Source organism: Oncorhynchus masou, chromosome 2 (assembly GCF_036934945.1).
Source record: "Oncorhynchus masou masou isolate Uvic2021 chromosome 2, UVic_Omas_1.1, whole genome shotgun sequence".
NCBI lineage: Eukaryota > Metazoa > Chordata > Actinopteri > Salmoniformes > Salmonidae > Oncorhynchus > Oncorhynchus masou.
This window is the reverse complement of record NC_088213.1, coordinates 38,189,746-38,203,310: the sequence shown is the minus strand read 5'-3', so window position 1 is coordinate 38,203,310 and position 13,565 is coordinate 38,189,746. Positions and strand designations below refer to the sequence as shown.

The following is a 13,565-nucleotide window of genomic DNA, read 5'->3' as shown; positions in this document are numbered from 1 at the left end:
GGCATTGAAGTCTCGTTCGCGATGTCACCAATTCAGTTTACAGCTGCTTCAAACTACAGTCCCAGAATACATTGTTTCATTGTGTTGTAAAATGTTTACGTTATTAGAGTTATAATTTTCTCTTTTAAATATGTGTTGCAACATTGATTAATGTGATACATCCACAAAAAGAACAGTGATCCAACCACAAAACGCTCTTTCACATGACTATGGAAATAATATATTACGTCATCAAAATGCGCTATGTTGTTATTCCAGCACGAGCCTTTTAACAGCTATAAAACATAGGCTGAATTAAATATCTCGAAATAGCTAAACTAATCTAATACATTTCTCTTGCTAAATAGAGTTTCGAAAAACTCTGGTATCTGCTCACATAGTTTTAACTAGCTCGCTGGCAAACTTGAACCGAAAACTCTGTTACAACCACATTCTGCAATTGTTAGCTAGTAAACTACAATAAATTAGAGCTCCACATAGCTTGCTAACTCGCTCAACTCGACCATGTGCCAAGTTGATGAGGAATACAACGGACAGCTAGATCACAGAGTGACCCCACGGTAAACTATTTGCCAATTTAACAGCCAGATTACCCAGTTGCTTTAGCTGCAGTCAGGCTAATGTAGCTAACCTTAGCTTCGCTACTTAAAGTTTTGTCTGCTGTAGCAACTGCTTCCAACCGCTCACAATATTTTTTTTTTATCGTAGTGTCTCCAAGAAGTGTGTCAAATGCAAAGAAAATACAACTGTATTGATCATCCGAGCTGGATATGCATTTTGCAGGTAACGTTACTTGCAAAAATAAGTTCAATTATCACAAACTAGATGTATTTGTCTCAAGAACTGATCCTACAAAATGTACTGCAAAAATTAGTGCTAATTTATACTTAGTTGTGCATTTTTTGCTCTCATTGTCAGCACATATGCTCTTTGTAGCTAAGCTACCCAAGCTGAAATGTAATGCATTTATTTGGGTATGTCTTCTGGCCAGGGGCTGCTTCAAGGAGTACTTCATACACAAGTTCCGGGCCATGCTGGGAAAGAACCGGGTCATTTTCCCAGGAGAGAAGGTATTGAATATCCATCACTAACATGTTTGTAACGTCTTACATAAATCAAACAACTGAGTTGGCATTGTTTCTCTATCGTAGGTTCTTCTTGCGGTGTCTGGAGGGCCAGCCTCTAGCTCAATGCTGTCACAGGTTCAAGAGGTAGTTGGGTCAATGTTTCCTAGATGTGCAGTCACACTGTATTTTGCAATTACTGAAATATCACAGGGCTGACATTTTAGATGTAGCTCATTAACAGTGTCTTCAAATTATTAAGGGTTTCAAACTGTTTTTGTTTTTTGAGTGAAATTTAACAATTTTCTTCTCTCAGGGTTTGAGTCGAGACGCACCCAAGAAGTTGAGATTTGTCCCCGGAATTATCTACATAGATGGTAATGCACAGATGATCATCGCTGCACTTTGGCAATTATTTTTTTATTTTGTCACTTAGCAGGTGGTTTTGGCCCATTAGACTAGCTCATGTGTGATGATTGTCTATTACTGTATCTTGACAGAGGGCGGTGCCAGTGGTCAAAGCATGGAAGAGCGGAAGAGGGCAGTGGCTCAACTGGAGTCAGTTTTCAGAGCCACTAATTACCATTACCACATAGTCCACCTGGAGCAGGTGAGCTGCCAAGAGATGGGTCAGAATTCTTTTTTTTGTACTTCTGTCTAGGATGTGAGACTGAGCTTTGAGCATTGGAATGAAATATGTACCGGAATTAAATATGTACAGTGCCTTCGGAAAGTATTCAGACCCCTTGACGTTTTCCACATTTTGTTACGTTAGAGCCTCATTCAAAAATGTGTAAAAAAATAAAAAATCCTCAGCAATCTACACACAATATCCCATAATGACAAAGCAAAAACAGGTTTTTAGATATTTTTGCAAATGTAAAAAAACAGGTACTTTATTTACATAATTGAGGCCGTCATTGTAAATAAGAATTTAACTGACTTGTCTAGTTATATAATGGTAAAATAAAAAAAGATGAACGGAGATCCTTGATGAAAACCTGCTCAGGACCTCAGACTAGGGCGAAGGTTCACCTTCCAACAGAACAATGATCCTAAGCACACAGCCAAGACAACACAGGAGTGGTTTTGGGACGAGTCTCTGAATGTCCTTAGGTGGCCGAGCCAGAGCCCAGACTTGAACCCGATCTAACATCTCTGGAGAGACTTGAAAATAGCTTGTAGCGACGCTCCCCATCCAACCTGACAGAGCTTGAGAGGATCTGCAGAGAAGAATGGGAGAAACTCCCCAAATACAGGTGTGCCAAGCTTGTAGCATCATACCCAAGAAGACTCTGCCGTAAATCACTGCCAAAGGTGCTTAAACAAAGTACTGAGTAAAGGGTCTGAATACTTATGTAAATGTAATATTTCAGTTTTTTTTAAATATATATATATACATTTGCAAAAATTTTAAAGCCTATTTTCGCCTTTTCATATTATGGGGTATTGTTTGTAGATTGATGAGAAGAAAAGAAAAAACGATTTAATCAATTTTAGATTAAGGCTGAAACATAAAAAGTCAAGGGGGCTGAATACTTTCCAAAGGCACTGTATTATAGCTTGTCATTATTTAGAGCAGGTATTCCCCAAGTTTTTTGTTTTGTAAAAAAAAAAAATCTTCATTTTCAAACAGTCCATGTATATTTTCCAACGGGGTTATACATTTGGGTGTTTTTTTTCCCCCTCGCCTGAGTAGCCTCGTTTCACTGCCAAAAATAAAATTAAACCATCTAGTGTTCAGCCGAAATAACGACACAATGTCAAATACAGACAGCCTAGTCAAATAATTAACATCTAATCACATTAACCGTTACTCTCTCACGGGAATTCCACTAATTCCACTGGTATCTGTACTGATGGCGCAAAAGCCATGACACATAGTGGAGAGGTAACGAGCGTGCAAGCAGTTGTAAGAGCTCTTTGTCACTTCCCACGAACCGGGTTGTGACATGCTCATTCTTATGTATAATAAATGTATAGTATAGTGTGTGTGTGGGAGGCGTACAATGATTTGAGAGTGCGCTGACCCTGGTGCTAGAGGTGGTACGCAGCTGGAGGTTGAATGTTTTGAAGGGGTACGGGACTATAAAAAGTTTGGGAACCACTGATTTAGAACATATGGTTGCACCATCATATCTTATTGTCTTTCTCTTCCCATGGTGTTTCAGGTACTCAGTCTCCCCAGCTCCGTGCTAGAGGCAGGGTCCTCGGCAACGGGAAAACCTCAGACTGGGTTGAGTTATAAAGTTGCTGTGGACCACTTCATCCCGACCAGGAAGAACCAGAACCAGCACCCAGACCTCTCTCTGGAGAATGCCCAGAGTCACCTGTCCAATCTGAGCCTGCAGGAGGTCCAGAATGGAGTAACCAGCCCCATCACCCCTGAACACACCCAAGCCCTTCAGAGACTGTTTTCCTCTGTGAGGACTCCGACAGCCAAAGAGGATTTGCTACATACACTGAGGCGAGAGATTAGACAGTATCTCTGAGACTTGCCATTTACATATCCAATATATGGGGGATGAACATGTATGAAATGCTTCTGAAGGTCTAGTTTGTGTAAAGGCCATTTCTGACAGGTGTAACATGTGCCTTTGTCCAGGCAGCACCTGATTCTCCACACAGCGAGGACGCAGGGCTACACCAAGGTGATGATGGGGGACAGCTGCTCCCGCCTGGCCATCAAACTGCTCAGCAACATCTCTCTGGGGCGAGGTGCATCGCTGGCAACGGACACGGTGAGGGAGAAAAGTCCTCCCCTCTTTCAGCTGTAAAATAGTGAACATGATGTTTATGCCCCCCCGTTGCAATATTTAAAGTACCGTTCGACAGCATCAACGTAGCATTACCCCACGTAGGCATACCTTGTGTATTGAGCTCTGGCAGCAGCAGCTGTGTCATTTTGAAATGTTGCTATGTTCACAGGGCTTCTCAGATCCTCGCCACGGAGACGTGGTCATTGTCAGACCCATGAGGGACTACTCCTCTAAAGAAATAGCCTATTACAACAGAATGTTTGACATCCCCTCGGTCTTCATCCCTGGCCTGGACTCTAAGGTGATAGTCGACTGTGTTCTGATTACTACCATTGTTATCCAGGGTGGCACTGTGTGCCCAGCCAGTATTCTTCTCGGGAGTATTTTAAGAGTTTTCCTCACCGCCTCTTCCAGGCACAAGACAAGGCCAGCATTCAGCACTTGACAGAGAGCTTTGTCACCAAACTCCAGATGGACTTCCCCTCTACTGTCAGCACAATCTACAGGTGAGGATGGGTAGCACGAGAAGGCACACTAGGAACCAGTTGTAAGAGTGACTTCTATATGGTGCAGTATTTGTAAAGACAATAGTGGTTGTGTAGGGTTAAAGTAGATTTTAGAAGACCCTCAACCATTGATTGTTGTTATTAATTTGCTTACGTGCCATTGTACTTATGCTCACTGTATAGCTGAATATTGAGGCCTCGGTCTGTGTCTAGTTCTCTGCCAAAACCCGTAGCCCGGCGTCTGTGAGAGAAGGGACCGAGGGTGATGGCGAGACAGAGAGACAGCGTCTGTTTCTCTCTGAAACAAGGGCAGATTTGCTGAGACAGGTTCTCAGAAACCTTGTGTTGAGAATATCTTGTTCTTTTAGCTGCACATGCAGGGTTTGACATAGGAGATCCTTTTGTTCGGGGCAGAACTCAGGAGAGACATCAGTTGTATGTTTGATCTTTGACTTCTGTCTACAGCTGTATTTTGATCAAAATTGTTATGATTTATAAGTGCACATTTTGAGTGTTCCTTATTTGTTAAGTAAGTAACAGAGACCAGAAAAGTGGAAGCAACAGTTGAAAGGCGATTTTGTTAAAAGAAGGATACTATATCAATCTTAAGTGAGCTTGTTATGTATCTAGACCCGTGTGAAGAAAGCTGTTGATAATGTTTGATGATTTTGGTATTGAACACCTGTGATGGTTGTCCTCCAGGACCAGTGAGAAGCTCCACACAGCATGTCCCCCTCAGAACACCAACACACAACTCTCTGCTAAGTGCCTACTGTGTGTCTGTGCCTTGGACACTAAACTAGGTGAGTCACACTGTCAATGTGCTAAGATGGCATCACATCACGGAAATGTACTGTACTCACTAAATAAAAATTCATGTCATTTTGTACTGAAACGAGTTGTATTTCTCATTTAAATTGGAATACCCTAATCACGTAAATATCTCTTATCTCTACCTATCCCCCCTCTCTCTGCCTCCCCCTGTACTGTAGAGGAGTTCTCTGCCTACCAGGCCACACTGATCTCAGAGCAGCTGTCTCAGAGGCGGGGCCCAGGCCCTGAGTTCACCCCTGGTACAGCAGCAGCTCCAGGGTCGCCTCCAGCCTCCTCAGTAAGCCAGGGACACTCCTCTGGAGGGGGCCAGAGTCAGGGCTGTGAGACTGGAGAGGGGGGCTGCTGCTCCTCTGCTAAGTCAGTAGGCATTCATGTCTCCTGTCTCCAATGTTTGCATTACTGTACAGCTGGATTATGTACACAGTGTACAAAACAATAACGCCTTCCTAATATTGAGTAACACCCCTCCCCCTTTCGCCCTCAGAACAGCCTCACTTCATTGGGGCATGGACTCTACAAGGTGTCGAAAGCGTTCCACAGGGATGCTGGCCCATGTTGACTCCAATGCTTCCCACAGTTGTCAAGTTGCCTGGATGTCCTTTGGGTGGTGGACCATTCTTGATACACACGGGGAACTGTTCAGTTAGAACCCAGCAGCGGTGCAGTTCTTGACACAAACCGTTGCGCCTGGCACCTACTACCATACCCCGTTCAAAGGCACTGAAATCTAGTCGTGCCCATTCAGCCTTTGAATGGCACACATACACAACACATGTCTAAATTGTCTCAAGGTTTAAAAATCCTTCTTTAACCGGGCTCCTCCCCTTCATCTCCACTGATTTGAAGTGGATTTAACAAGTGACACCATTAAGGGGTCGTATCTTTCACCTGCTCAGTCAGCCAGTCATGGAAAGAGCAGGTGTTGTTCATCTTTTCAACACTCTGTGTATATTCACGTGTTTACATTTTAGGGTGAAGTGCCAAGCAACAGCTTGTACAATAAGAGGCTGTGTTTAATTTGGGATGTTGATCCTATTGAATGAATAGAATACTGTGTGTGTTCTTTCAGGGAGCCAGAGACAGTGGATCTTAAAAGCCTGTTGTGTTACAGTTGTAGACTGACCATCAAAGACATGGTAAGGGAAAGGACATCCATCACTTCACATTACTCCAAAACATGACCAAGATAATCTTTACAAAGACTACAGCAGGACAATGTGAACCACGGCCTTTCTCTGTTCTACAGACTGCATTAGATGCCCTTCCCCAGTACATACTGTCAGAGGCTGAGAGGAGAAGGTGAGATTAAAACTACATTCTTTACTCAAAAACAAGAAAAACTTGTAAAATAGCTAATTTTAATTTCCCCATAATGTCTGCATAGAATATTGAGTTACTACCAGTAGAATTGCACATCCTTCTATTTACCTTGTTACTTCTCTTTATGGACTTGTCTAGGTCTCAGATGAGGGAGGAGATCAGTGAGTTCCTGCTAGATGAGGCAGAGGATGAAGCCATCCCGAGGGTCAATGGGTCATAGTGACTGGACACTGTCTATCGGCACTGTGGCTGTTTGTCACAGTATAAACTAATACCAATTGCTTTTCTTATTTATTTTCAGTCAGTTTATTCATTATTTGTCTATAAGACAACTATAGACAGTTTAAATCAATCTTAACTGCACCCAAAATGATTTGTACAATGCACTGCTTGGTGGTGAATCTAACATTGATTCAGGTCTAACTAATGAATTGAATATACGATGCTGAAACCATTTGTTTTTCCATGTCAGGAATGAGAAGGATAATTTATTTGTAGATGAACAATATTTTCATTGGTTTAGGAGCTGAATCACATTATATTGGAAATAGAAATGATTATTTTTCCACAACAGAGATCCCATAGCAACAACCTACATGGTTCTACATTAGAACTCCCATCAGCATCACACACGTTCTCTGAAAATGAAAGCAAACATATGGCAATAAAGTAAAACACATGTTTATTAAAGTTATGAAAGGTTTTGGTTTTCCGTTTTTGCATATAGATTTATGCATATTGGCAACTACTCAAGCAATGGTTGAACCATATTGTAACAATTCAGAAAAAAAGATTTAAGGCACAATGGTAGATGTGTTTCCTGTATAGTGTCACAATTTGCAAACTACTCTAGCACGACATTTTCTAGAAATGGGGCTAATGTTGCCTGATGCGTTAGTCCAGCATGGAGACATTTTGGATGCTTCAGTCTTTACTCTGTACAGTGTCGCTATACTCTCATTTAACCACAATATATTTTACACTTGTAAAAAAATGTAAGATTCAAGTCTTGCCATCAATAAGACTGTAACTTGTTGCAATGTACAAAGTTAGCTTTCCTCCCAACTGAAGTGTTTCAATTTGTAAACAGTTTGAGTAAGATTCAAAGATTTGGCTGAATATTTTTTTTGACCTTTATTTAACCAGGCAAGTCAGTTAAGAACAAATTCTTATTTTCAATGACGGCCTAGGAACAGTGGGTTAACTGCCTGTTCAGGGGCAGAACGACAGATTTGTACCTTGTCAGCTCGGGGGTTTGAACTTGCAACCTTCCGGTTACTAGTCCAACGCTCTAACCACTAGGCTACCTTGCCGCCCCATATGATCTAATAATGTTTTGATTAGATACAAACACCCTACTTTGGGTCCTTTTTCGCTCAAATTGGCCCCTTTGGCGCTGCATTAGTCCACACTGTACTGGTCAGCGTAGTGAGGATCCAGCCTCTGACCTGTCTGGTGGCCTGGCTCTTCATTAAGGGGTAGTGTCTGTAGGTCGAGCCGGCCATCACACCTCATTCAGAAGCCGATCTTTGTTGGAACACAGGCAATAAGACAAGAGGAGCCTGGCTTTTGTCTGTGGGCAAAGTGCAAAGCATCTAACCTGCCCTTCTGATTGGAGAGGCAAAACAGACGGAGTTGGCCAATCCTTCCATAACCAGGGGACAGGCACTGGAGCAGACCCTTGGCTGTCACACAGCCTCTGGCTCACTGTCTTCTCAGTACAGCCCACCAGCAGAGGCAAATAGCACTCTTTTAGTGTACAGAAACAGACAAAACATCCCTTTCCCCCTGGTTAAGAGAAGGGGTTAGTGCACAGTGAAACTAGACCCACTTGAGCTAGCATTGGGTCTTAGAAGAAGACCAGGTAGAGGCACCCCTGTGTGTGAGACAACCCCAACCAGGGGTGCTCTGGGTGGGAAAGGACAGCTGGGGGGGAGGGGGGCTAGCGATTGTCACTTGATAGCTTGTCTCTTGTCCACTTAATCATAGTCTCTGGTGAGCGGTAGAGGAATATGAGTTTGGAGTAGAGCTCCTCTTCCAGCTCTAGCTCTCCTGTCTCCCTGACCAGGAAGATGTCTGTGCACAGCTTGAGGATACGGTTAACACAGGGCAGCTCCTCAAACATAATGGAGTGTGAGATCTCACTGAAGAAGCCCCTCACAAACTTCCCGATCACCAGCACCACAGACACGTACAAACCCATGATCCTGCAGCGGAGAACAAGTGTAGAATGAGCATAATTGAACATAGACCTCTCTTCTATTCAAAATACAGTCATTTCCCACTCAATAGTTTGAATGTAAATCTAGTGTATTAGATTAGCTGGACTTGGCTACCATTGAGAAGACCGGTAGGCACAGATCCTTACCCATATCCTGCCAGGAAACCTAGGCTGGGGGGGCTGACTTTGTCGTTGAAGATGACCATGGGCAGGACGCCGCAGGCCCCTGTGGACGGAGGACAGTCGGCGATGCTGATGTCCCACCACTCCTGGGCCCCATGGGTGCTGTTCAGAGAGCGGTCCCTCATCAGAGACAGTGTTACATCCTGGTAGCCCTCCTCGTCACCTGCAACATAACATGGTGTCAGAGAGACAGTAACACAGACTGACTGCCTATGTTTCAGCTTTGAGCTTCCTTGTAGACAGACGGGTTGGTTGTCTAGCAACATAACCGATGCGTGCACAGCTATGGGGCAAAACAGACGGAGTTGGCTTAGATTGTTGACAACATGTCAACTATATATATCGCCTCCAATGTTTATTAAAAAACAGAAAGAAAGCAGACCAATGAGCACTTGTCTGTCAAATAAGTCGTCACAGCTAGCAAATGTTTGCCATATTAGTTGACGTGACATCAGACAAAACATGACATGGTATCAAGAACAATATCAAACAAGCTGAAACGAGCCACTTACGATTCACCACCGGGCAGTTTCTTGTCATTGTTGCCAGGTATCTGTCCATCCAGAACCACAACACACTGCCTTCTGCCCCTTTGAAGCGTGTGGATCGTTTTTGTGACGCTGTCAGCTAACCCGTCTATATTTCAAGTACTGTATGGCAAGAAGGATGTTTATACATAAAAGCCGCTCTGACCTTCATACAGCTGGTCGACTGGTTTGGCCTCGGCTCCGTTCGGTGCTCGGATATAGTTGGGGAACATGTGAGGCACGCGTCTGATTAAAAAAAAACAGTGCAGATCATGTCAAACAGAATTCAGGACAGGATTTCAAACAACAGAAATGTAAATACTACATTTGACTTTGAACGGAGAGCAGAACATACACTGGGTCTGTGCGGTTCCCCACTAGCAGTGAAGCCAGGTCTGCTCTGACCGGGTTGCCTGGATCCAGATCGATGGAGTACTTGTCAGATGTGTGCTCCACAGTGCCGCCCTTGCCAAGGTCCCTGAAGAAAGAGAGACAAAAATATCTGAAATATAGAAAACCACAGGGCAACTACTTGAAAACCACACACAAACAGGTGCATACACATACAGGTGCACACACACCCATGCACACACACACCACACCCAGCTGACCTCTGGAAGGTCCAGGCCAGGCGTAGGGTCATGTCCACAGGGCTGCCCAGCAGCTCCTTGACCACCTCCTGTCGACTTGGTGGGCTGATCCTCCACACTGACCCTGAACTGCCCTCGATCTTAGCTGTCACTATGTCCTCATAGCTGTAGAGGGTGATGAACTGCATAGCCCTCTGCAGGGGACACACACAGACAAGAAGTTACAACTGCCTACCGCGGAGGCAAATAGAGAGCAGCAAAGTTCATGTCCATGTTTGCAGTATTCATCCTCCAACAGGGATCACTTACTCACAGTCACACAGTTGTACACAATTTGTTGAATTATATTCTAAAACAGGGCGCCGAGGGAAGGAAATTAGTTGAGCTCTTTACAGTAGAGTTGGAGGTATTTTTACGTACAGCATTGTCATAGAAGTTGGTGGTGAGTTTGTTGTAGTCCTCCTCAGTGAAGGACTGAATGGACTGCTGCTGGACACTCATGGTGAACAAGGGCTGTGGAGAGGGACAACGGTTAACGTTTCGGTACAACAACTCTAACATGAGCACATATCAAATGTAACTTCCATAGATTCTCCATTGCTTGCTTTTTAGTGCTGGACTCGACTTGCTGTTGAACATGACCATGGGCAGTATGGGTCTGCTGTCCTTAAGAGTGTAAACTGTGCTCACTATAATTCCCCCCAGTAATTACCTCATATCCTCCTAGCTTGACAGTCACTGTGACATCCACAGGGTGATTGACCACGCCCACAACTGATCTGACCAATGAGATGAAGAGCAGCGGGAACCAGATGATGCAGATGAGGAAGAAGATGATGAGTCCTCCCATCCCATACTTCACTATCTTCTTCTTCTTCTGGCCTTTGGGCTGAGGGTATTTCTGCGGATGAAGAGGAACCAGCTGTAAGAACTGCTGGCCTAATCACATACTACAACAGACGTCAAGGGATGTTATCAACTGCATTTGTAACCTAGAGGTCTTTGTACCTTCTCTGTCTCACGGCTGCACTTGATGATGAAGATGTTGGCGTAGATGTCTTCCACACACATCCAGTTGGAGAGGGACAGAGTGGTGTCAGTCCACACCCAGTCCATCACTGCCCGGAGTTCCACCAGGAAAGGCACCAAGCGGAACCTGAGAGCAGACAGATAAGACAAAATGACCCTGTACCAGTACCCAACCTCATCCCATCACCTCCCTGAACAGGGAGACTCCCTGACACAAACATATGATATGGTGTGGCAGAGTAGGAGATGATGAATGGACAGACTCACCCTTGGAAGAGGAAGAGGTTGAGGTGGTTGAACTTCTTAGTGAGGAAGTTGCCCAGGATCCGGGTGGGGTAGCCACAGCGGATCTGATAGGCCGACAGGGCAAAGTAGATACACTTGAAGAAGTACCAGAGCTGAGCCACCGAGTTTTGACTGAACATCCTGAGAGGACAGAGGGAGACACACCACCTCAGAGAAATGATGCAATAGGCACAGCGCTTAAGGACTGTCGAACATCACGAAGATAGACAAACATATCGTCCTAAGGGTGATTAAATAGACCAGATGTAATGAGGTGCATCACTCTGCGGACACACCTTCCTCTTCCTCACCTCTCAGTGACAGCAGGCAGGATGAAGAACATCCAGAGGTGGATGCCGAACACCAGGATGATCTGGAAGATGAGCTTGCCCAGGACGGTCTTGCGGAGGTAGAGGGCTCGGTCGATGATCATGGTGCTGAACTGGATGAGCAGCATCACCAGGAAGGCCTCGGGCACCTGGTCCTCTGACAGCGTGGAGGCAATGTCTGCTGCGGCCGAGTGTTTCTGAGGCACAACGGGCGAACCGTTAAGTCCACAGAATGCTGTTATAGTGTCCTGTGACCAAGCACAGAGCTTCTAAAGATGGCGTTTTGTTGGTTTCAATCGGAATAACATGTAGGTGGTGACGCAACAATGAGTAATACAATATCGGAATTGTTTTGAGAGGTTTGAAAAGTTTGAGAGATTTTGCCGGCGCAGGTATAGGAATAGGTTGTGGGCCAAGGGTGGCCTCATACACAAAGTGAATTTCATTGCAGTCATGTAAGCAGTACTCACTCCAAAGGCCCAGAACCCAAAGACAATGATGATGAAATCCACCACGTCAGTGAGGAACATGAGGGCGTAGACATCAGTGGCAGCACGGTACGGCGCATGTAAAATGTCACTGATGAATTCGTGACAAGGCTTGTAGACATCCCGCACACTACAAAGAGGATTGGGAAATCAAATCTCCATCTCATGCCCAAATACGGCAAGATTATAGAGGTCCACTGATTCGTACAGCACAGTAATCGTGTCACAACCAACTACACTTCTAAATGCAAATCAAACCCCACAGAATGATTTACAAACAATAATAACATTATAGAATCCACTTGTTATGTAATTGTGTGACGTCTGTATTGTCTGACGCTCTCTCCAGTGAGTGACTTCTGTGTACTTACGTGGTGATGGTGAAGTGCTTGATCTTCTCTCCCACTGCTATCAGCTTCTTACTGGCTGCCTCTCTACGCTTACCCTTCTGTTTCTTCTTCTGCTCCTTCTTCTCAGACTTGATATCTAAGGCTTCTAGGATCCAAACAGAATACAAATCATTTCACTGTAACTCGGAGGAGGGCAGTCATAAGGACACACAAGCCCTTAATTCATGAACGTCTTCATTCTCCCTTCTACTGCTAGTTTCTTTAACTCACCTTTGCTTATTTGTTTTTTCTTGCGGAAGCGCATGATGCTGCCCTTCTTCTTGGGTCCCTCCACAGGCAGGCTGGGGGTGGCTCTGGGGTAGGGGCTACGCTGGTGCTGGGCTCTGGTTCAGGCTCTGGTTCGGCCTTCTGGTTCTTGTCCGGTTTGAGTTCCTCCAGGTCCATGAGGCTGGGTCCTGGGCTGGGATGGACAAGAACCTCCACCCCTTCTCCTCCCTCCTTCTTGTTGGCCTCCTTTGATGGCCGCGAGGGCTTCTCCTCCAGAGCACATTCCTGGTCCCACAGGCCATACCGCTGGTGAGAAACAGTGAAGAAACAAAACCGTTATGAGTATTGAATCCAAATCTTGTGGTAAAAACGTATGATTATGAATGCCAAGGCCAACGGAGTCACGTCTGAGAGTTCAATGGTGGGCTGGTATACCTGTAGCAGTGAGCGATGGAAGAAGAGAGCCAGCAGCTGCAGCAGATCATAGCGGATGTAGTTATCAGTCTTCTCCAGGCCCAGGATACGAGGTGGGAAGAAAGGCTTGTCCTCGTTCAGCGTGAGCTCATATACACTGTTCCACGGGAAGAAACCAAACTGGAACAGGTACTTTACCACCACCATGACCTGAGTAGAACCGGAACCAACCAGAACAATGCAGAGGGAAACATAGTTTAACATAAAGAAACGTATCTAATACATGACCATCTGTTAAATGTTATTTGTATTTATTTTTGTAAAAGCTAACAGCCTGGAACGGGAACAGAGTGGAATAAAGCCCTAAATTAGGCCTGGAAATCTGGAACGCAATTTGGT

The 13,565-nt window shown here is 44.7% G+C and overlaps 2 protein-coding genes across 3 annotated transcripts in view; one reads left to right on the top strand and one right to left on the bottom strand.

The window, feature by feature from the left end:
- The first annotated feature begins 240 nt into the window (after positions 1–240).
- On the top strand, positions 241–6,855 carry LOC135504534 (cytoplasmic tRNA 2-thiolation protein 2-like). 2 transcript variants are annotated; one of them, XR_010450140.1, is made up of 15 exons: positions 241–560; positions 709–783; positions 992–1,070; positions 1,152–1,211; positions 1,381–1,441; positions 1,565–1,674; positions 3,236–3,531; positions 3,670–3,805; positions 3,993–4,124; positions 4,238–4,329; positions 5,032–5,132; positions 5,322–5,440; positions 6,233–6,299; positions 6,410–6,462; positions 6,622–6,672. XR_010450140.1 is itself a non-coding variant. In XM_064923218.1 (15 exons), exons 1-15 carry the CDS (start codon positions 505–507, stop codon positions 6,701–6,703), a joined length of 1,599 nt encoding a protein of 532 aa, XP_064779290.1. In that variant the 5' UTR covers positions 241–504; the 3' UTR covers positions 6,704–6,855. The 2 variants fall into 2 exon arrangements, 1 of the variants encoding a protein (XP_064779290.1); XM_064923218.1 differs by having other exon boundaries at positions 5,322–5,520; positions 6,622–6,855.
- A 293-nt stretch (positions 6,856–7,148) lies between these two features.
- The window catches only part of LOC135552033 (piezo-type mechanosensitive ion channel component 1-like), a 36,967-nt gene continuing 30,550 nt past the window's right edge, over positions 7,149–13,565 (bottom strand). Inside the window, 15 exon segments of the mRNA XM_064983399.1 lie at positions 7,149–8,690; positions 8,852–9,050; positions 9,581–9,660; positions 9,770–9,892; positions 10,026–10,198; positions 10,425–10,517; positions 10,717–10,905; positions 11,013–11,160; positions 11,301–11,459; positions 11,630–11,844; positions 12,118–12,265; positions 12,507–12,630; positions 12,756–12,831; positions 12,834–13,058; positions 13,188–13,376. Coding sequence (XP_064839471.1) covers positions 8,426–8,690; positions 8,852–9,050; positions 9,581–9,660; positions 9,770–9,892; positions 10,026–10,198; positions 10,425–10,517; positions 10,717–10,905; positions 11,013–11,160; positions 11,301–11,459; positions 11,630–11,844; positions 12,118–12,265; positions 12,507–12,630; positions 12,756–12,831; positions 12,834–13,058; positions 13,188–13,376 — 2,406 coding nt within the window. The 3' untranslated portion in view covers positions 7,149–8,425.

What these genes read in the sequence shown, in the direction of transcription:
- LOC135504534 (XM_064923218.1), top strand. Translation starts at nt 505, where the DNA reads ATGTGCCAAGTTGATGAGGAATACAACGGACAGCTAGATCACAGAGTG. An exon ending in TCCCTGGCCTGGACTCTAAG is followed by an intron (nt 4,125 to 4,237) that starts GTGATAGTCGAC and finishes CGCCTCTTCCAG; the next exon opens with GCACAAGACAAGGCCAGCAT. An exon ending in TGCCTTGGACACTAAACTAG is followed by an intron (nt 5,133 to 5,321) that starts GTGAGTCACACT and finishes CCTGTACTGTAG; the next exon opens with AGGAGTTCTCTGCCTACCAG.